The sequence below is a fragment of the Equus caballus genome, chromosome 5 (genome assembly GCF_041296265.1).
Source record: "Equus caballus isolate H_3958 breed thoroughbred chromosome 5, TB-T2T, whole genome shotgun sequence".
NCBI lineage: Eukaryota > Metazoa > Chordata > Mammalia > Perissodactyla > Equidae > Equus > Equus caballus.
The window spans coordinates 24,321,169-24,340,735 of record NC_091688.1 but is presented as its reverse complement, the minus strand read 5'-3'; the positions used below and the strand labels follow the sequence as shown (position 1 = coordinate 24,340,735).

At 41.4% G+C, this 19,567-nt stretch overlaps 2 protein-coding genes and 1 long non-coding RNA gene across 7 annotated transcripts in view; 2 read left to right on the top strand and 1 right to left on the bottom strand.

The window, feature by feature from the left end:
* The window catches only part of TRAF5 (TNF receptor associated factor 5), a 43,293-nt gene extending 35,410 nt beyond the window's left edge, over nt 1-7,883 (top strand). For both annotated transcript variants that reach the window (XM_070266730.1, XM_023640759.2), the window contains 4 exons: nt 920-1,012; nt 4,678-4,818; nt 6,177-6,345; nt 7,038-7,883. In XM_070266730.1, coding sequence (XP_070122831.1) covers nt 920-1,012; nt 4,678-4,818; nt 6,177-6,345; nt 7,038-7,615 — 981 coding nt within the window. In that variant the 3' untranslated portion in view covers nt 7,616-7,883. The remainder of the gene's footprint in view (nt 1-919; nt 1,013-4,677; nt 4,819-6,176; nt 6,346-7,037) is intronic.
* The window catches only part of LOC138924032 (uncharacterized), a 37,872-nt gene extending 21,273 nt beyond the window's left edge, over nt 1-16,599 (bottom strand). Inside the window, exons 1-3 of the long non-coding RNA XR_011438568.1 lie at nt 16,490-16,599; nt 14,685-14,739; nt 244-299 (exon numbers count right to left, since the gene is read on the bottom strand). This is a non-coding gene — a long non-coding RNA (uncharacterized lncRNA). The remainder of the gene's footprint in view (nt 1-243; nt 300-14,684; nt 14,740-16,489) is intronic.
* Nucleotides 14,790-19,567, top strand: part of LOC102147484 (uncharacterized) — a 38,744-nt gene continuing 33,966 nt past the window's right edge. For 3 of the 4 annotated variants that reach the window (XR_011438521.1, XR_011438520.1, XM_070266732.1), the window contains exon 1: nt 14,790-16,822. Coding sequence is in view for 1 of the 4 variants with exons in the window: in XM_070266732.1 (XP_070122833.1) it covers nt 16,408-16,822 (415 nt within the window). In the remaining 3 variants the exon portion in view is untranslated. The remainder of the gene's footprint in view (nt 16,823-19,567) is intronic. The other variant, XM_014739685.3, reaches the window with a different exon arrangement.

Sequence of the window (19,567 nt, the reverse complement as noted above, 5' to 3'; positions counted from 1 at the left end):
CCAACTATATAATTATATATTCATATTTTGGAATACTATGCATCTGACAAAAAGAATGAGGTCTCTATTTTAAAGAATTAAATATAGTATGTTCTCATTGTATTAAAAATGTGTGTATATCTTCACTGACTCTGGTGAGTGAGACTAGGGAACTGGGTGTGCTGATGGAGAGACGAGGGCTCTGAAAGAAATCTTCTTTACACTTAGGCCCAAAGTCCAGTTGGGTTATATTCTAGAACTTACCTCAGTACCAGAGCTGGGGATGGGAGTTGTCCTGTGGAAGAGGGGCCAACCCTAAACTGAAGGGAAATTAATGATAAATGTTTGCTTAGAGTCCACAGATCACCCAGAACATCTAACATTGCACTAGTAATATCGGCAGTTTGCAATCTGATATTTTAATGATCAGGGAAGAAGTAACCCTTTCTTCCTGCAAACATATTATTTGCTTTTGAGGGCAACAAATTTGCAGGGGCTGAAACTAGGTTGCATACTTTGGCCTGTGATAGCAGGACAGTTGTGGAAGGCAGCATAGAAATGCGGTTGGTAGGAGGGAGAACTAACCCAGGCTTCAAACTGATCTGGAGCTAACTCACCAAGGAGAAAGGTTTTATATGGGAATAGTTGAGAGATGATGATCACTACACTTAACCCACAGTCATATATTCCCAGGGCGAGAAAGCGTATCAGCATTGAGAATTTTGATAGCGACCTGATTCTCTGTCTCTGCAAGTTTCAAATTATCTCATGCGTACTGTAGAATCCTAAAGCTGAGACTGGGAGGGGGTCATTTTTCCTGCAACCCACCTTGAGACAAGAAAGCAAAATGTCAAAGTTCCGCGTTAGCAGAATATCCCACCACCACCCTCGTTTTTGGAGCCCTTCAACAACCTAACTTATTTTTCTCTTCATATTGAAGGATAAGCGGGGGAACCTTCAGGAGCATGAGCATTCAGCCTTACGGGACCACATGCTCCTGGTTTTAGAAAAGAATCTCCAATTAGAAAAACAGGTAAATATTCAAGGGTTCAACTATAATGGGAGGCAGCAGAATTCCTGGGATTTGCCATTATTGGTATTTTTCTAGTCCCCTCTGTATCCGTGTAAGTTGACCGCAGGTAGAAGTTTTTCAACTAAGTGCCTAGAAAGACTCGTAGGATTATAGAACATTAGAACTAGAAGGTGCCATTGAGATCTTTGGGTCCAACCCCCTCATTCAACAGATGCAGTAACTAAGCTCAAAGAAATGCTGATGTGTTTGTAACTTGTAAGTGGCAGAATTCAATCTCAAACCCATGTCCCCTGATTCTCAGTCCAGTGTTCCCCATGGTACACCGTACTGCCTCTCTGCAGCCTATCCACACACCTTTTGGTTAATACCTGGCACCTAGCAGGAGCCTAATAGGTGTTTGAAGTTTTTAAATTAAATCAGTATTACCATGACTATCTGTTCTAGGCATTATGGGTTTTCTATATTTTGTAGTAAGTCTTAACTTCTACCTTTTAGAAGCTTTGCAACCTGATAAATGCATACATACATATTTATTTCACTGAGTTGTGAATATCAAGTGAAATTGTGTGCAAATGCCTACCATCGTCCCTGGAATATTCATAGGGGACCTCAATAAATGCCGATTCTATGGAGTAATTATTATACGAGTTAATTATTTTGTTAGAACTTCTCAGAGGAGCAGACTTTTCAAGCCCATGTAGGGAAGAAAACCATCCATCTGCACAGAGGGAGCTGAATTTTACTACTGCAGATTATTTTGTTAGATCTGATTCCAAATTATAGAGATGCTGGGTCAGATCCTGGAGAAAATTAGAAAGACTGATTACACTGTAACTTGGATAGAAGGCACGCTGCCTAGTAACCATTCCCTAGTTCTTTCTGTATCAGTTGCTTCATTCATCCATCCATTCATTCAACAAACACTGGCTGTATGTCAGGTACAATGTTAGTTGCTAAGGACATTGAATTGAGGAAGACACAGCCTCTACCCTTGAAGAATTCACAAAAATGTAAATGAGTAAGTTTCTGTGCCTGCCAGAACGTACTATGAGGGTACCGCATGCGTGGGGTACAGAGGCTGTAGGGTTTATTCTAGAGGAGTTGGGGAAATTTTTTCAAGGTAGGACATCCATGTTGCTTCTTGAAGGAAAAGAAGTTCTGTTGGTGAAATGTGGAAATGAGATCCCAGGAGGGGAAAGTTTGTGCCAAGGCAGGGAGGCATGAGAGGGGCTGATGATTCAAGAAAATGGGGTTTGGGGATGGAGAGACATCCAAGCATGAGACGGGATGACTGGAGACCAGTCTGTTGGATCCCGATTGCAATGGCCTTCCACGTAAGCTAAGAAGTTTTGAACATTGTGCATTCAATTATTCTTTTTATTCATTCGTATTCTGCCTTGTTTCAGAAAGGATTTAAGGCTCCAAAGTTTGAATTAATGTTTGTCACTAATAGGGAGCTAATGGAGGCTTTTAAATTGGAAAATACTTGGCCAACTAATCGTTTGCTTGGTTTTAAAAAGTAAAACAGCTGGTAGTAGCATGGAAGATGGATAGATGGAGAGAAGAGAATGAGGACAGAGAGACCAGGCAGAAGGATGTTGCAATAAACTAGACAATGTAGCATTAGAGCCTGGCAATTGATGAGTGAGGGCTCTGGAGCCAGAATCCCTGGGTTCGAGGACTGGCTCCACACTATTCATATGAATTTGGGCAAGCTATTTAATCTCTCTCTTCCCCAATTTCCTCATTTGTAAAGTGGGTTTGTGAAGAGGGTTAAATGAGATAATATATTTAGGTTCTTAGTGCAGTGCCTGGCACATAATAAGCATTTCAATATTAGGTGGAGGCAGGATGCTGGAGGTGGTGGTGATGATGCTGATGGTGAAGGTTCAACCAAGGCTGTGTCAATGGGATGGAAAGAGGGCAGTGGGAGGCGCTGGGAGGGCGCAATGGCATGCTGTAAGCTTAGAAGGCAGGGAATGTGGTAATGCGATTAACTGAGACGGGCACTACATGAACAGGAGCGCGTTAGAGGTGAGGGTGGGGAGAGGAACCACTGAGTTTGCTTTTGGGCCGGAAGATATGTCTGGTGCATAGGTGGAAGTCAGCTCTCAGGGTCTTAATAGAGGATTCTGGGGCCAGAGAGACATGGTTGTTGCAGCCATTTGTGCATTCATTCATAAAACATGGATCAAATGCCCTCCGTGTGCCAGGCACTGTGCTAGACTTTGGGGATAAAGAAATAAGTGAGATGGAGCCTCAGCAATTTAGTGGAGGAAGACGACCAAAGTAACCCCCCAAAAAGCAATGAGTAATGAGGGTAAAGTTACAGCCTAGAGTATGGTCAGGGTATCTTGGAGCTTGAGAGGTGACCTGGGTGGGTGGTAGTAGTAAGGAAATATTTCTGAGAAGATATGCCCTTGAGTGGAGTCTTAAAAAGCGGTAGTTTCTAGATGAAGGGGGAAGTGTCTGAGAGAGCAAGGCCTGATGGGAAATAGAAGTTGTGTAGTCTTGCTGGGCAGGGCATATGTGGGACACGAATGGGCATGAGGCTGCAAAGGTAGCCAGGGGTAGATCCTGTAGGCCCCTGTATAGCGTGTAAAAGAAGGCCACTAGAGATGGTATGGTGTGTGTGTGTGGCGGGGCGGGGGGTGACAAGACCAGATCTGTCTCTTCATGTTATTCTGGTCACAGTATGGAGTATGAATTGGAGGAAAACAAGATTAAAGACAGGGAGAACATTCATTTCTTCATTCATTTAACGAATATTTATCACTTAACCTGGTACTGCCTGGTACCAGGCCAGCTGCTGGGGTGACAGGGGCTCATGGGATCTGCACCAGTCCTGGCTCCCGTCGAGCTTCCCTTCTAGTGTGTGTGTGAGGGATAGTTTAGGACTGTTGTAGCAGTCCAGGTGAGAAATAATGAAGGCTAAAACGAGATGAGATGAAATGAGAAATAGATGTAAGAGTTGTTTTGTTTGTTTTGTTGTGTCTTAGGAGTTAAAGTTGCAAATATTATTGATTGAATGCATGTGGGGATGAGAGAAGAGTTGTCTAGGATCACTCTTAGGTTTGTGATTATTTCTCTCAAATAGATTACACATTCTGAGAGGGGTGCATGTTTTGCCTACCACTTGCTAGCCGTATGCTGGGCAGATTACTTAAACTCTCTGCCTCTGTTTCCTCATCTGTAAAATGGGACCAATATTCATACCCAACTCATAGCGTTCTTTAAGGATTAAAAGAACTAATGAATATAAGGGTATGATAGACATTCAGCAAATTTCAGCTATTGCTATTGATACGGTGCATGTAACATCTAATGTGGAACGGTGATCAGTACTCTGTCGTTAGTTAATAAGTACATACTGAATGAAGAGAACCAGTTCAGTAAATTCAGTCAAGTGATATCACTATCATTAGATAAACCATCATAGCGGGTTAGGCATAGAAAAGGCTGATGAGAAATCTGTGAATCTGATTTTTTGGAAGCATTTGCACATATTTTCCTAGAATTATATAGGAATCTACCTGTAAATATTTTCCTAGAAAAATATATATTTATATATTTTTCCTAGAAACACTTTACCTGCAATATTTTCCTAGAACTATGCTTAAATTATTTTAACTTGTCTGCACGCATTTTCACATTCCTGTTATTAGATTTCTGACTTACATAGGAGCCTAGAACGGAAAGAAAGTAAAATTCAGCAGCTAACGGAAACGGTAAATAAATTCGAAAAGGAGTTCAAGCAGTTTGCACAGCTGTTTGGCAAAAATGGAAGCTTCCTCTCAAACATCCAGGTGAGAAATGGCCATTCTATTCATAGCCAAGGTTTAGTCTTCAACTGGCACTGAGGGTTTTTCTTATAACTTTTTAAATGGAAAGAATTTCAAATGTACAGAAAAGCTGCAGAATAAGTGCAAAAAACACCTGTATATTCTCCATCCAGATTCACCCACTGTCAATATTTTGTTCCATTTGCTTCATCATTCATTCTTTCTCTCTCTGTCTCGCTCTCTGTATGTGTGTGTTCTTGCTGAACCATTTGAGAGTAAGCTGCATATATCATGGCCCTTTACCCCTACATACTTCAGTATGTATTTCGTTAAAGATCTTCTGTTATATAACCCAAGTACATTTAGCAATGTCAGTGAATTTAACGTTTGTACTGTACTTTTATAGAATTTTTGGCGATTAAGGTTTTAATTAATGTTAGACTGATATTAGTCACTTGATTTCAGATTCATTGACAGCATCTATATTTCTGCATTTTGTAGTCAACAAAGTGAAACTATTCATTCCCTTGGGAAGAAAATGCTTTAAATATCACTAAAATACAGCAAACATTACTTTGTAGATCATGAATAAATAACCATAAACAAATTCCTAATGAATAATCTCTTTATTGTGATTATAAAATTTATAGCAGAAAAGACTTTGAGACATGTGGTATGGGCACTATTTTTGAAATTTGGATTATCCCAGAACACGCGGGCCATATAATTGCCATACTTTGTCAGCGTAAACTATGTGTTTGTGTGTGCGTAGAAAAAAGGAAATCCATCATATGTTACAATCTCAAGGCTGACCTTTTTTTAACACGAAAACCAATCAGAGTGAAGGTACTGAGGGCAAGAGTGGAGGAGAAATGTAGTTGTTTTATTTAATCTTTTCCATCTAAAGAGAACAATCAGAAGTTGAGACCTCAACTCAGGATATTTCTGTACCACCTGTGGTGCTCAGGCCAGAACAGGTGGGCCTACTTCCAGCTGATTCTCTGCCTTCTAGCAGAGCAGGAGTGAATCAGAAGAGCTAAGAGGAGAAGGAAATGATAAGGCAAGAGGACAGACAACATGAGGATAGAGATATAAAGATAGGTTAGAGAACCAAGTGGAGAGAAATTGAGGGAGGAGTGAAAATGAGATGAAGAACGGGTCAAAGATTTGGAACAGGAGCTGGGATAGGCAGGAGGAGCGGGACATTAGGCGGCTCATCTCTCTATGATCCTCATTGAGTTTTCTCTTCGGGACTGCATTTTTCATGTCATTAATTGGTTAATTAAGTGTGAAATGTTTGAGTTGAAAAAATTAAGTCTCGATGAATTACTAAAATATTAACTAAGTTTTTTTTGACATGACGATCCATTTTGTACTGAAAGCTTCTTGCGAGTCACCTTGACAAGTCCGCTTGGCTAGAAGCTCAAGTGCGCCAGTTACTACAAATGGCTAACCAGCAAGAAACTAAATTTGACCTGAGGGCTTTGATGGAAGCAATTGACACAGTGAAACAGAAAATTACCCTGCTAGAAACCCATGATCAAAGAATAGGTATGTCTAATATTTTACTCTTATAATAATATACTCAAAAGAGAATATTATTCTCTTTCGGTGACTCGTTTGTCTGCATGTGTTCGTGAAACAAGCAAACTCCTGGCCAAATGGAGAGTCACATCTGTCCAGGATAAACAATGGTTGAATCTAGTATTTGTGAAACAGAACAGCATGAGATTCTGGCCATGCAGGCAAAAATGACAGGGGGCCATAAGCAGGGGCTGGAACAGGCAAGGGGTGGAAATGGGGCAGGACATTCCAAGAATAGGAAGTGATGGTTTTTAAGGAGAGTGGGAAATAAGGAGAAAACTAAGGGAGAAAAGTCGTGGCAAGATTGTTTTAAGTATAGAAAAATATAAAAGGGTTTGGCTGTTTAAAAGCATTCTAGTTAGAAAGAGGTGGGGCTCACATGCTAATACACGCTAGTTGAATGCTAAGTGTGTCTTGTCTACACTTTGGGGGGCTTCAGTTCAAGAGGACGCATTCAGGTGTTCTGGGTGCCACGCTTGCCGAGATATGAGATTCACTGAGTTGACATTATTCATACAAATGGTCCACTGGTGGACACTGCATTTAGTTCATCTTTAGGATGTCAGAATTTCATTGGTTGTCTTCAGAGAAAAAATTCCACTCTGGGCAAATTCTAAAAACAACTTTAAGGCCTACGGAAACTTTCTTTTTCTTTGCAGTTGTTTTGGAAGGAGAGACTAACAAACATGATGTCCACATTAATATTCATAAAGCACAGCTGAATAAAAATGAAGAACGATTTAAACTGCTAGAAGGTGCCTGCTATAATGGAAAGCTCATCTGGAAGGTGACAGACTACAAGATGAAAAAGAGGGAGGCGCTGGAAGGGCACACAGTATCCATCTTCAGCCAGCCTTTCTACACCAGCCGGTGTGGCTACCGGCTCTGTGCTAGAGCATACCTGAATGGGGACGGGTCTGGGAAGGGGACGCACCTGTCGCTGTACTTTGTGGTGATGCGAGGGGAGTTTGACTCACTGTTGCAGTGGCCATTCAGGCAGAGGGTGACCCTGATGCTTTTGGACCAGAGTGGCAAAAAGAACCATATTATGGAGACCTTCAAGGCTGACCCCAATAGCAGCAGCTTTAAAAGACCTGATGGGGAGATGAACATTGCCTCTGGCTGTCCCCGCTTTGTGGCTCATTCCACTTTGGAGAATGCCAAGAATACCTACATTAAAGATGACACCCTCTTCCTGAAAGTGGCTGTGGATTTAACTGACCTGGAGGATCTCTAGCCACTGTTTCTAGGGTGACAAAAGGACTTCTTGGGTCCAGAACCATGGAGGAGACACCTTTTATTATCATATTGACTGAATTTAGATTCAGTGCACATTTGTATTTGGCTTTTTGCCCTCAATATTTGAAGTCAGTTAAAACTTCCCAAGTGCCGTCTTGTTTTTACATTTTACTGTGTCCCAGTTTGAAACTTAAAACATTTAGAATATCCTCGTGTTATTTATATTTTTATATCTCTTAAAAGATGTTAAATTTCTTGAAAGCAAAGTCTGGGGTGTCTCTCTTTTTTACTGGTGCTTAGCATGGGGTCTCCAGGTAGGCATTCTCTAATGTTAAATGTTATTGAGGACACAGAGATAGAATTCCCAATGAAAATGCTTTGGTATTTTATTATTTGGTCTGCTGATTCTAGACCTTACCATAAGCCTGCAAACGCCACTATTTAGGGTAGGCTGTTCCAGTTAAGTAGATGGGTAGTATACTTAAAAAGATTAATATGCTCAGTTTGGATCAGACTTGTTTTGGTCAAGTACTAAATTTTGTGGAAATTATTATATCTCTAAATAGTTTCATGAAATTTACCCAGTAGTCAGCAAGCACAGTTTTGCAAGGCTGCATAGGAACTGGTGAATGGAGTAGGCATTTTCATTCTCCCTGCTGCAGTAAAGCAGAAACTACTGCATAGGATGTAGATAAGGAGATATAGCCAGCCAACTAAAGTTCAGATTTTACTATGTGAAAAAACTGTTTTCATAGGTCAAAAATGGTCAAATATTAGCAGTTTCATAAGGTTCAATTTAATAAATATAGTCATGCACTGCATAATGACATTTCAGTCATCAACAGGCCACATACACCATGGTGATCCCATAAGATTGGTATCATATAGCCTAGGTGTGTAGTAGGCTACACCATCTCGGTTTGTGTGAGTACACTCTATGATGTTCACATAGGAACGAGATTGCCTAGTGACACACTTGTCAGAATGTGTCCCTGTCATTAAGCAACACATAAGTGTGTATATATATGTATATGTATACAGATAGTTTAAAGGTATTTTGGTAGTAATAGTAAATTAATGTGAGGATGGGCAAGATTTAGTATATGAAGGAGAAACTGTTATAAATGGATAAGAAGAATTTAAAACCTAGGGAGAATTATTACAATTTCCTATGAGTGTCAGAAATACTCCCATCCAAAACTGATTGCCAAAAACAGTATCTCCTATTCTTTTTGAGAGAACTTTTGAATTCATAAATTGCTAAGAAATGGGCATTTATATAAACATGTGACTTTTCTTGTCGAAGTCCTGAGTATTTTGTGAAGAAGAGAAATCATTATGTTCTTGTGCCTCTATCTGTAAGGGTCTTAGGGTGTATATATAAGTCGAGATGAGCCCTTCTGACTCTTGATAAGCCTGAGCTTAACAAAAAAATATCCAGTCTTCCTGAGCCTAATTTGTTGTTATGCAACTGAGCATTACTCCACTCAGACTGGCTCCCTTGAGTGTGCAAGGACAAGTGCCATGGGCTGAGGGCCACTTACTGCAGCTCACTTGGGTGATCACCACGCACCTGACAACTTTTGAACAGTTAACCTGATAGAAGCAGCATGATTTGTACCAGTGGTTTCTGGAATAATTGGAACTTTCTTAATCTCTTCTGTGAACTTTTCAAGATGCTAAAGACTCATATTGCAGAAACCATCCCAAAGGGTTAAATTCAGAGAAAGAAGTTCACAATAGAAGTATACTAAAGAACGACACTGTAGCTGCTGGTGAACTGGTACAGTTGATGGGTAACACATCACCTCACACAAACTCAGGAAGCATTTCTCTAGACCACACAGCCAGACCCCGGTGCTTCTCTGTTTCAGTGTTTCTAATCAAATCCAAGGTCATCCTTTGTACTTGGGAGTGGAACATCATATTGTTGTAACTAGTTTTAAGTAGTTGATGTGAAAAACATTTTAAAGTGAATTTATCAAAATACTGGTTTTGTGTTTTAACCAGCTTCTCTACATAAAAAGTATGTCATGGGGCTGGCCCAGTGGCTCAGCAGTTAAGTGCACACGTTCCACTTTGGTGGCCCAGGGTTCACCGGTTCAGATCCTGGGTGTGCACCTACGCACTGCATGTCAAGCCATGTTGTGGTAGGCATCCCACATATAAAGTAGAGGAAGATGGGCACGGATGTTAGCTCAGGGCTAATCGTCCTCAAAAAAAAAAAAGTATGTCATGGCGTGGTTTGATTACAAGTTGAGTCCCTTTGTCTTGAAACAGTGATCACAGAACAAGGTATTCTAGAGTAAAAAGCACTCCTTTCGCACAAAAGAAGAGTTGTGATTTTTGTTTTAAACAAGTGGATCTATGTAAATGAGTTTTCCTCTTTTATGATCTGAACAGTTATTTTTATTCTATTTCAGTAGGATTTAAATTTTTATTTCCATTTTGGTCTGATTTTGATTCGTGATGAAAAGAAAACAGTACACTAGGCATCAAAGGGGAGTTAACCTTGAGCAAGGTATGTGCAGGAATAAAGTAGGGTGGGGAGGTAGGGTACATATTAATGCATACTAACAGATCTGAATTCTGACCCCTGATCTCCAAATTGGATGTTTTCAGAGAAACAGGAAATAGTCATGCCAGGTTCGGTTCACAGTGCCAGTCTTGAAGGCACTTAAACGGGACTGAGAGCCACAAACCCTTGGTGTGGTGCCTTGGACAATCAATCCACACTGCCAATTACCTCTTTTCTCTTAGAAAGTGGTTGGAGTCATGGTCCTTAATCTTACATAAGAATTCTGGGCTGGAGACAAAGCTTTGATGGATGCACAGTAGGTGCCAGGTGGTGAAATCACCTGAGAGCCCCACATTTTAGGGGAGGCGGGAGAGAAGCCTGCATTTGGAGAAGGAATGGTAAGAGGGAAGAAAAGTACGAGGTGGGGGCCGGCCCAGTGGCGCAGCGGTTAAGTCCACACATTCCGCTTCTCAGCGGCCCGGGGTTCACCAGTTCGGATCCCGGGTGCGGACATGGCACCGCTTGGCAAAAGCCACGCTGTGGTAGGCATCCCACATAGAAAGTAGAGGAAGATGGGCACGGATGTCAGCTCAGGGCCAATCTTCCTCAGCAATAAGAGGAGGATTGGCAACAGTTAGCTCAGGGCTAATCTTCCTAAAAATATATATATATTTTTAAAAAAAAAGAAAGAAAAGTGGGGCTGGCCCCGTGGCCGAGTGGTTAAGTTCGCGCGCTCTGCTGCAAGCGGCCCAGTGTTTCGTTGGTTCGAATCCTGGGCGCGGACATGGCACTGCTCATCAAACCACGCTGAGGCAGCGTCCCACATGCCACAACTAGAAGGACCCACAACCAAGAATATACAACTATGTACTGGGGGGCTTTGGGGAGAAAAAGGGAAAAAATAAAATCTTTAAAAAAAAAAAAAAAAAAAAAAGAAAGAAAAGTACCAGGGGAATTGGGAAGGGAAAAGAATGTCAGCAGGGCCAAAGGCCACCCTGAGAACAGCAGTCACTCCCGGGGTACCCCACAGCTGACTCTTGAACTCATCATCACCCCATGTGGCACCCTCCTCAGGCTGTATCTCTGCCCCCAACCTTTGCCTTAAGCTGCACTCATATATCCAAGTACCTGCTGATCATCTTAACTTAGAAGCCCCACAGGCACCTGAAAGTCCACTTCACCATAACACCTGGAAATCTCCCCACTCCTGAGCACTGCCAGGCTAACTCCTCCTGTTTATTCCACCCCAGTTAATGACATCATCATCCAAGCCAGAAGTCTGGATACTATTCTAGATTCCTCCCTCACCTTCCCCATCCAATCACCTACCCAGACCTGCCAATCTGACCTCCAAATAATTTTTTTAAACAATTCCTGCTACTTATCTCTACTGCCTACTACCACCCTATTGCAAGCCTACATTTTTTGCTACACAACTGTTCTCTTTTTTCTTTTGTTTCTTTCAAATCCAACCGCACACTGCCACCCAGTAATCTCTCTAAAATGAATATGTTAGAATGACTGCCCACCCAACCCACTGAGGCTCTGTCACCCACAGGACAAAGGCCAGCCTCCCTGGCATGGCATACAAGGCCCCCCATGCCTGCCTCTGCCCCTCCAGCCTCACCTCCTGACAGTTCTCCTACTTTGCATTTAGCAATAGCATACCAAGCGCTGATATTTGTCTGTGCTTGTGCTACACTTCTACCTGGAATATTCTTCTCTACCCTGGTCTGCCTCTTGGCCTGGTGAATTCTTGCCCTTTAAGATTCTGCTTTGGCCTCACCTCCTCCAGGATGCCTTCCCAAACTAGCCCTTACTCGCTGCATACCTCACCCCCATCCTTCACCAGGCTGAGTCCCTGCTCTGGGCTGTATACTTCCTTGTCTACATCTCAATTGCTGGACTTGTCTTTTTTTCCGGAAAGCCACTGTTAATTGACTATAGGTTTGTCAGATTTTGTGTTAGGTACAAATAGAACAGATATGTCCCTGCCCTCATAAAACTTATAATCTGGAGGTCAGCCACAAGTGGTGAGCCAAAATGATCAATGTGTGAATGTTCCAGCCACCTCTGTCTGATAAAGGCTTTGCTTCTCGACTCCCTTCCCCGGTGGCCTGAGAAAAATGTCTCTCTCAGACCAGTTCTGAATGTTGGTGATGCAAAATAAGAGAATAGGCAGAAAACATTTGAAGGGAGAGCACTAGGGGCAAAATTTATGAAGAAAAGCTAAACCAATCCACATAGGATTGGGGGAAAATTAAAGACAAGAGAAAAGGGGTTATGAACTTGTGGGACTGTTGGGAATTGAGACTTGGAGCCCCTTTGATGCTTTTTCTTCCAAGAGACCCAAATTAAAGGCTAAAATACATTTTAAAATTATTTTTGGCTATTTGAGTTACACTTGTTTGAATGAAACTCCACATGGAAACTGGACTCTGGCTCCAGGATTTATAAAGCATTTGAACAAATAAATATATAACAGTGTAAGTTGTGATAAATGCCTTGAAGAAAATGACAGAGTACTGTGAAAGTATAATGTGGCCGGGGTGGGGAGAATATGTATACACTTAGGGTTGTCAAGGAAGGCCTTCATGCTGAGGTAACATGATATTTAGTGCTCAGGTGACATGTTTTCAGAATGCCCAGCACTTCTGAACAGCTTTGTAATATCTGAGGAATTTCCTGTGAGAAAACTTGCCTCCGGTGACCCCCTCTGCAACACAGGCATGTGACCCAGGCCCCACCAGTCAGGCAGAGTTATGCAAAACTTCAACTTGAAAGATGAACTTGGAAAGATCAACTTTTTTTTGCAAGAAAGATTTGCAAGATCAAGAAAGAAATGTGCCAAACTCTGGCTACCCAGTGGTGAGGGTGATGAGGGCACCAAGGCAGAGCTCCTGGCACTCAGTCCTTATTTTTGTAGATTCTGTTTGTAGAAGTTGTGGTTTTGGTGTCAAGTGGTGGCAGCAGCAGTGGATTTTCACTAGAGCCTCTACTGTACTGGTACCTGGCTGTGTGGCACCCACATCCGGCCTCTGGTCTTCCTGGAGATTCTGTGGGCTACATAATATTAATAAAGTCCCTTTCTCAGCCAGAGCAGATTCTGTTTGTAACTAAGAACCAGACTGAATCAAGCTGAGACTGAAAGATGAGTCAGCCATGGGAAGAGCAGGTGGGATGAGACTTCTGGGCAGAAGGCACTGAGGAATAAAAGTTGGTTTAAGGAGATGAGAAGAGGCCAGTGTGGTGGGAGTCCATCAAAAGAGGGGAGAGCAGAATTTGAGTCAGAAAAGGACGTGTGGCCCAGAATCTAGTGCTGAAGTCATGGCGAGGAGTTTGTGATTTATGCAAAGTTTAATGAAAGTTGACAGGATTTTGACAGGGGAATGCACGATCTGATTGTGTTCTAAAAAACTGCTCTGTGTGGAGCATAGATAAGAAGGGGACAAGAGAGGCCATGGGAATAGTATTAAGGTTACATCATACTGCAATTGTTTTTACATGTCTGAGCCTTTACTAGATCATAAACTCTTTGAAGCCAAAAACCATGTCTAAGTCAAGCACATAGAAAGTGCTCAGTGTGTTAAACTGAACTGCAATTATAGAATAATGCATTGAATCTTTATAGAAAATCTGCTAAGCAGGTATATTATGCCCATTTCATAGATGAAAACACTGATGATTAGAGAGATCTATGTGGCATGGGCTAGGCATTGTCCTAAGAATTTCACAGACTAATTATATATTAACACAGTAATTCTCACAACAATCTTATGAGATATATGCTATTTTATCCCCATTTTACAGATGAGGCAACTGAGGCACAGCAAAGTTATGTAATAATCTCTAGGCTACACAGCTAACAAGTGGTAAAGCCAGGATTTGAGGCCAGGCAGTGTGGCTTCAGAGGCTCCACTCTTAACCACTGTGCAAGACTGCCTCATATGGGTACTGACTGACTCTACTTGTTTATAGAAAAATATAAATTTAAATGAGTTAAAATATAAGAGTAACCACTAGAACAAAAATTGAATGCATAATTTCCAAACCACTAGAGAAAAACAATCTGGAAAAAGAAACTTTATCAAACCAAAGTTAGAAAAGAGAAAAAAACAGGAAGGATGATACATAGAAAAAACAAGTTAGAATTAAATCCAAACACATAAATACGAACGAGTTACATTTTAGTATTAAAAGAGGACAAGCCTCAAATATGGGGGGGAGGGCACACATATATACTTTTTAAATACATATTTAAAAGGAAACAGAGCTAACAACTCCATTACTGGGTATATATTCAGAGATACTCTTGCACATATATACCAGGAGAGACAAGAGAGTTTACTACCAGCATTGTTTATACTAGCAAAAAAACTGGGGGAAAAATAAACAAACACGGGATAGCATGGAAGTGGAGTAAGAGAAACTCCTACACTGCTGGTGGAAGGCTAAACTGGTACAAGCAGTGGAGAACAATTTGGCAATATCAAATAAAGATGAATTGTGCAAACCCTTTCATCTTACAATTCCATTTCTAGACACATACCCGAAAATTCTTGCCATGTGCTCCATCAGATGTGTATAAGAATGCCCATTAACTCCTGTTGCAATGGCAAAAATCAGGAATCATTACTACCAGCAGGACAATGGAGAAATTGCTTTATAGTCATACAATGGAATACTATTCAGCAGTTAAGATGAAAAAATTAGAACTCCATCAATCAACATGGATAACATTCACAAACATAATTTTGGGTACCTAAAGCAAGTTACCCAATAGTATCACTTATGTTAGGTTTAAAAGCATACAAAACAATACTGTATGTTACTTATATAGCTAAATATATGTAGCATGTTTAAAAGCTCTCATGGGAATGACAGATACCACATCCAGGGGAAGAGTTAACTTCAGAGAAGGAGAGGGAGAGTGAGATTGCAGAAGAGGTCACACGGGGCTTTAACTGAATAGGTAATATGAAAATCTGAAGCAAATACGGAAAAATGCTAAAATGTGATAAAGTTAAATGGTTGGTATATAGGTATTCATTATGTTATTCTCTGTAACTTTATACATGTTTGTAATATTTCATATTAAACATTTTAAAGAAAATGAGCTTTTAACTCAAGATTCTACAAAAAGAACAAAATAAACCCAAAGAAATAAAAAGGAAGAAGTTAATGAAGGCATACATTAATGAATGAGAAAAAACTAAGACAGAGGTTATCAATAAAATCAAAAGCTGGTTCAATAAATCTGATCAAGAAAAAGAAAAAAAGACTGCAATAGTATATAACAATGAATAAGAACAATATGAGATAAAAAAATGTTCACACCATGGACAATTTTATACTAATAAATTTGAAAATGTAGATGAAATGGATACGTTTCTAGGAAAAAATATTTAGCCTTTAAGAAGGCACCACATCCAGACAGCTTTAAAGATGAGCTCTTCAAAACCTCAACGGATCATTCACATGCTATGTCTGTTCTGAGTCATATAAAAAGAAGTTAATCTGCCTGATTCATTTTGAAACCTAGCATAAACTTATAGCAAAACTAGACAAGGACAACTAAAGAACACCATAAGCCAATCTCACTTATGAACATAGACACAGCAATCCTAAATTAAATACACAGCAAATTGCATCCAGCAATGTATTGGAAGAATACAGACCAGGACTGTAAGGATGACTCAACATTAGAAAATCTATCATTGTAGCTCAATGATTGTACAGTAACGGAGAAAAAGCTATATGATAATCTCTGAAAGTATTTGGTAATACTCAATACCCATTTCTGAATTTAAGAAACAATAAAACGACTTGGCAAGCTAGGAAAAGAACGAAGTGCCTTTAATTTTTAAAAAAGGTTACCTACTAGCAATCTTCAGAAAACATCATGAACGGAAGGTAAGATGCAATTAAAATAACTTCTGGAAAGAAGTACCCCTGAGGCTACTATACAGTGTAGTACTGGATTCTCGGGAAAAGCCAAAATTGTTATTTACAAATGAATTCTTACGTACAAAATCCAGGAGAATTATTAGAATACAGACCTTTAGCGAAGTGACCACATAGATAACCATCCCAAAAACCAAACTATCCTAGGGCGCAATAATAGTCCAACAGGAAGAGCAAGCAAACTAAAACAGCAATAAAAACTGCCAGGGGAAAACCTAAAAAGAAATGTGCAAAACACCAAGACAACTGGAAGACTTCCCCCGAATAAGGGAAGACTTGAATTCCTAGAGAAATAACCACATCGCTGGATGGGAAGTCGCAACACCGTCCTCGTATCAAATCTGGGCAAATTAATCTACCAAAAAACAAATCCCGGGGAAGCGTTGTCACCTGGTGACAATCTGTTACAGAATCTGGCGCTTCACTTTGAGGTTCCCGACGTGCGCGGCAACACGTTGCGAAACAAAACTACGCGCCTGCAACCCCGCTGGATGGCCCCGCGGCCGGAAGAGCCACGTCGGCTCCGCCCACCTTTGTGTCGTGGGCGGGGCGTTTCCAACCGGCTGACGCGCACGCGCCGGGAGGCCCCGCCCCCATCCCGCCTCCCGCGATATCGTGTGGTCGGGCATCAAGCTGTGGGGCGGTCGCCAGCTCGGTTCTTCGGGACCTTCGGGACAGGGCTGGGGAGCCCGCCCAAAAAGGTCGTTTCTCCTGCAGTTTCCAGTAAGTGAGGGTCTCATTCGGATCTGTGTCTAGAAAGAGGCCGCGCCGGCATCTTCTTCCACCTCACCCTTCCCCCCAGCCCCCCTTGAGTCTCTGCCCGGGCTCTCGGTCACTCCTGGACGGTGGACCGCCACTTCCGTATCGGGCCGCTGCCAGCGCTCAGGGCTTCCCAGAAGATGTGCCCTTTCTCGTAAGCGCTTCCTTCACGTTGAACGGTCGCCGACTTCTCATAGATGCTCTGGAGGGTGCGTTCTGGGTCTGACATCCGGCTCAGCTCTTCCTCTTCCTACCGTGGAGGGCCCCGCAGATGCACCCCGTGGAAAAGCTCCCACCCCGCTGCTTCCCCCGGCTGCCTTTGGGAGGCCGCCCATTCTGTCGGCCTCAGATCTTCCCTCTTCTGAAAGTCCGTACCAAGTATCACCGCTCTCAGCGCAGCGCCCCTCCTCTCCTCCTGAAAACACCCTTCTCTCCTTAAATAACAGCAACGCTTAACGAAAGGATGCCTTAGGAGGAAGACGCTGACCTAAGCGTTCTGCACGCATTATTTTGTTCAGTCGTCGCCACAATCCTTAGATAGATACAAATCAGAAAACCGAGGCACAAAAAAGTTAAATGATTTGCCCGAGATTATAATGTAGCTTGGATGTGATGGAGCTGAAATTTGAATGCATTGTAAGACTCACTCCAAAACTCACACCCCTTTCTCTTTCCCCGATACCGGGCACCCCTCTCCCCCCCCCCCCCCCCCTTTTAGTTGCTTCTCCGGAGGAATTTTTTCTGAATGCTGTCCAGAACGACCCTGGTTCTGGAAATTTGGCCTCTGACTACGAACTTTCTCAGAGCTCGCTTCACACATACCTTTGAGTGTTCCATTTTATCGATGGCTAAGCGCTGAGCTTAGTAATATTTTTTCATCCCCAAAATGCGCTCATGTCTCCTTAAAAATATACTCCCAACTCAGTGCTCATTAATCAGCCCTCCTCCCCTGCCTCAGTTTGACCATCATTCTTATTATCACTGTTCTCAGCAGACATTTGAGTGGGTAGTTTGTGTAAGACAATAAAGATAATTGCAGTTTCGAGGAACTCTGAGGTTTAGTTTCTGACCTCAGGGAGAAATGTGACATTTATTCATAAAAAGACCAAGAATATAGCAGCTAAACACTGACTCAGTTGCACAGAAAGTACATTCTATAGGAGCAACTTTGGACAAAACAGTTAAGTGCTAGTCTTGTTTCCTCATCTGTAAGTGTTAGGGTGAGGCGAGATCTTTAAAATTTTGTCAGTTTAAGTTCAGAGAAGAGCGATCACTGTATTGAGGTGGGAACTGTTGGAAGGGCTTTATAGTGTGTTCTTGATAGAGTATAGAGGCCAGGATCAGGTTGAGTGCTTCTCTTAGGGCTTTCAACGTCTGATAATGGCTGTGGACCTTGCTCTGGAAATAGAACTCATGTTCATACAACATTTTATATTCAATTTTTAGGAGATTGATGATCCACCCCTCTCCTCTAAAGCATGCATGTTAACCCCTGATTTAGGGAAATAAAATTAACTGCAATTCAAAAGGCAAGGCTAAGCCAGATGTGGAGGGCCTTTATCTTGTAGGCAGGGAGTGTGGAACCGTTGGAGGTTGAAGAAGATAAGTCTGGCATCAGTGTGAAGGATGAATTTAAGTGGGGAAAGGCAGTGAGATGAGTTAGGCTGCAGGTGGAGTAATTTAGGTACACAGTTGAGGAGACATTAAAGGGTTGTACCAAGCAATATTGGGAATGGGGGGAAATTGCAAGAAATGTTGGTAAGGACAAATCAAAAGGACTTGATGTCTGACTGGATACGGAATTGAAAGTTTTGAGACTGCAAATAACAAGGTTTGAGGTCTGTATAGCTGCAGTAATGTCCTTTCTTTGCTTTGTCTTCAGGGTTTTTTCTGGTGCTAGGTCATTCCTGTAACATACGTGCTCTAAGAGGAGAGATCACTATTGATGATGGACATTAAAAAGCGTAATAAGGGAATTTTACAAACAACTCTATACTTATAAATTCAATAACTCAGATTAAATGAACCACCATCAAAACTACCAAAACTCACCTAAGAAGAAACAGATAAGCTGAATAGTTCTATAACTATTAAAGAAATTGAATTTGTATTTAAAAACCTAAAAAAAAGGAAAATTCCAGGCCCATATAGTTTCACTGGTGAATCTTATCAAACATTTAAGGACAAAATAAAAGCCATTCTACAAAGAAGATGGAAGATAACCATTCTTTCAGAAGACAGAAGAGGAAGGAAAACTTTCCCACTCATTTTATGAAGCCAACATTACCCGATACCAAAACCAGATAAAAGCCATACAAAAAAGAAAACTATCCTAATGAATAAAGATGCAAAAATACCAAAAAAAATATTAGCAGTTGAATCCAGCAACATGTAAAGAGAAAAATACTTTGTCACTGAGTGTCATTTGACATCCCAGGAATTCAAAGCTGGTTCAACATTTGAAAGTCAATTAGTGTAACCCACCATATTAACAGACTAAAGAAGAAAACCAACATGACCCTATCAATAGATGCAAAAAAAAAAAGCACTTGACAAAATTCAACATCCATAATTTGAAAAACTCAGCACCATGAACCCGGCAGGTTCATCTGTGTAAAGAAAAAGAATTCAGTTCAACTAAGATGAGGAAAAATATCTTGTTTTGAGCCCCAAACAGAATCTAATCCATCTAGAGGTCATTGGTTCTTT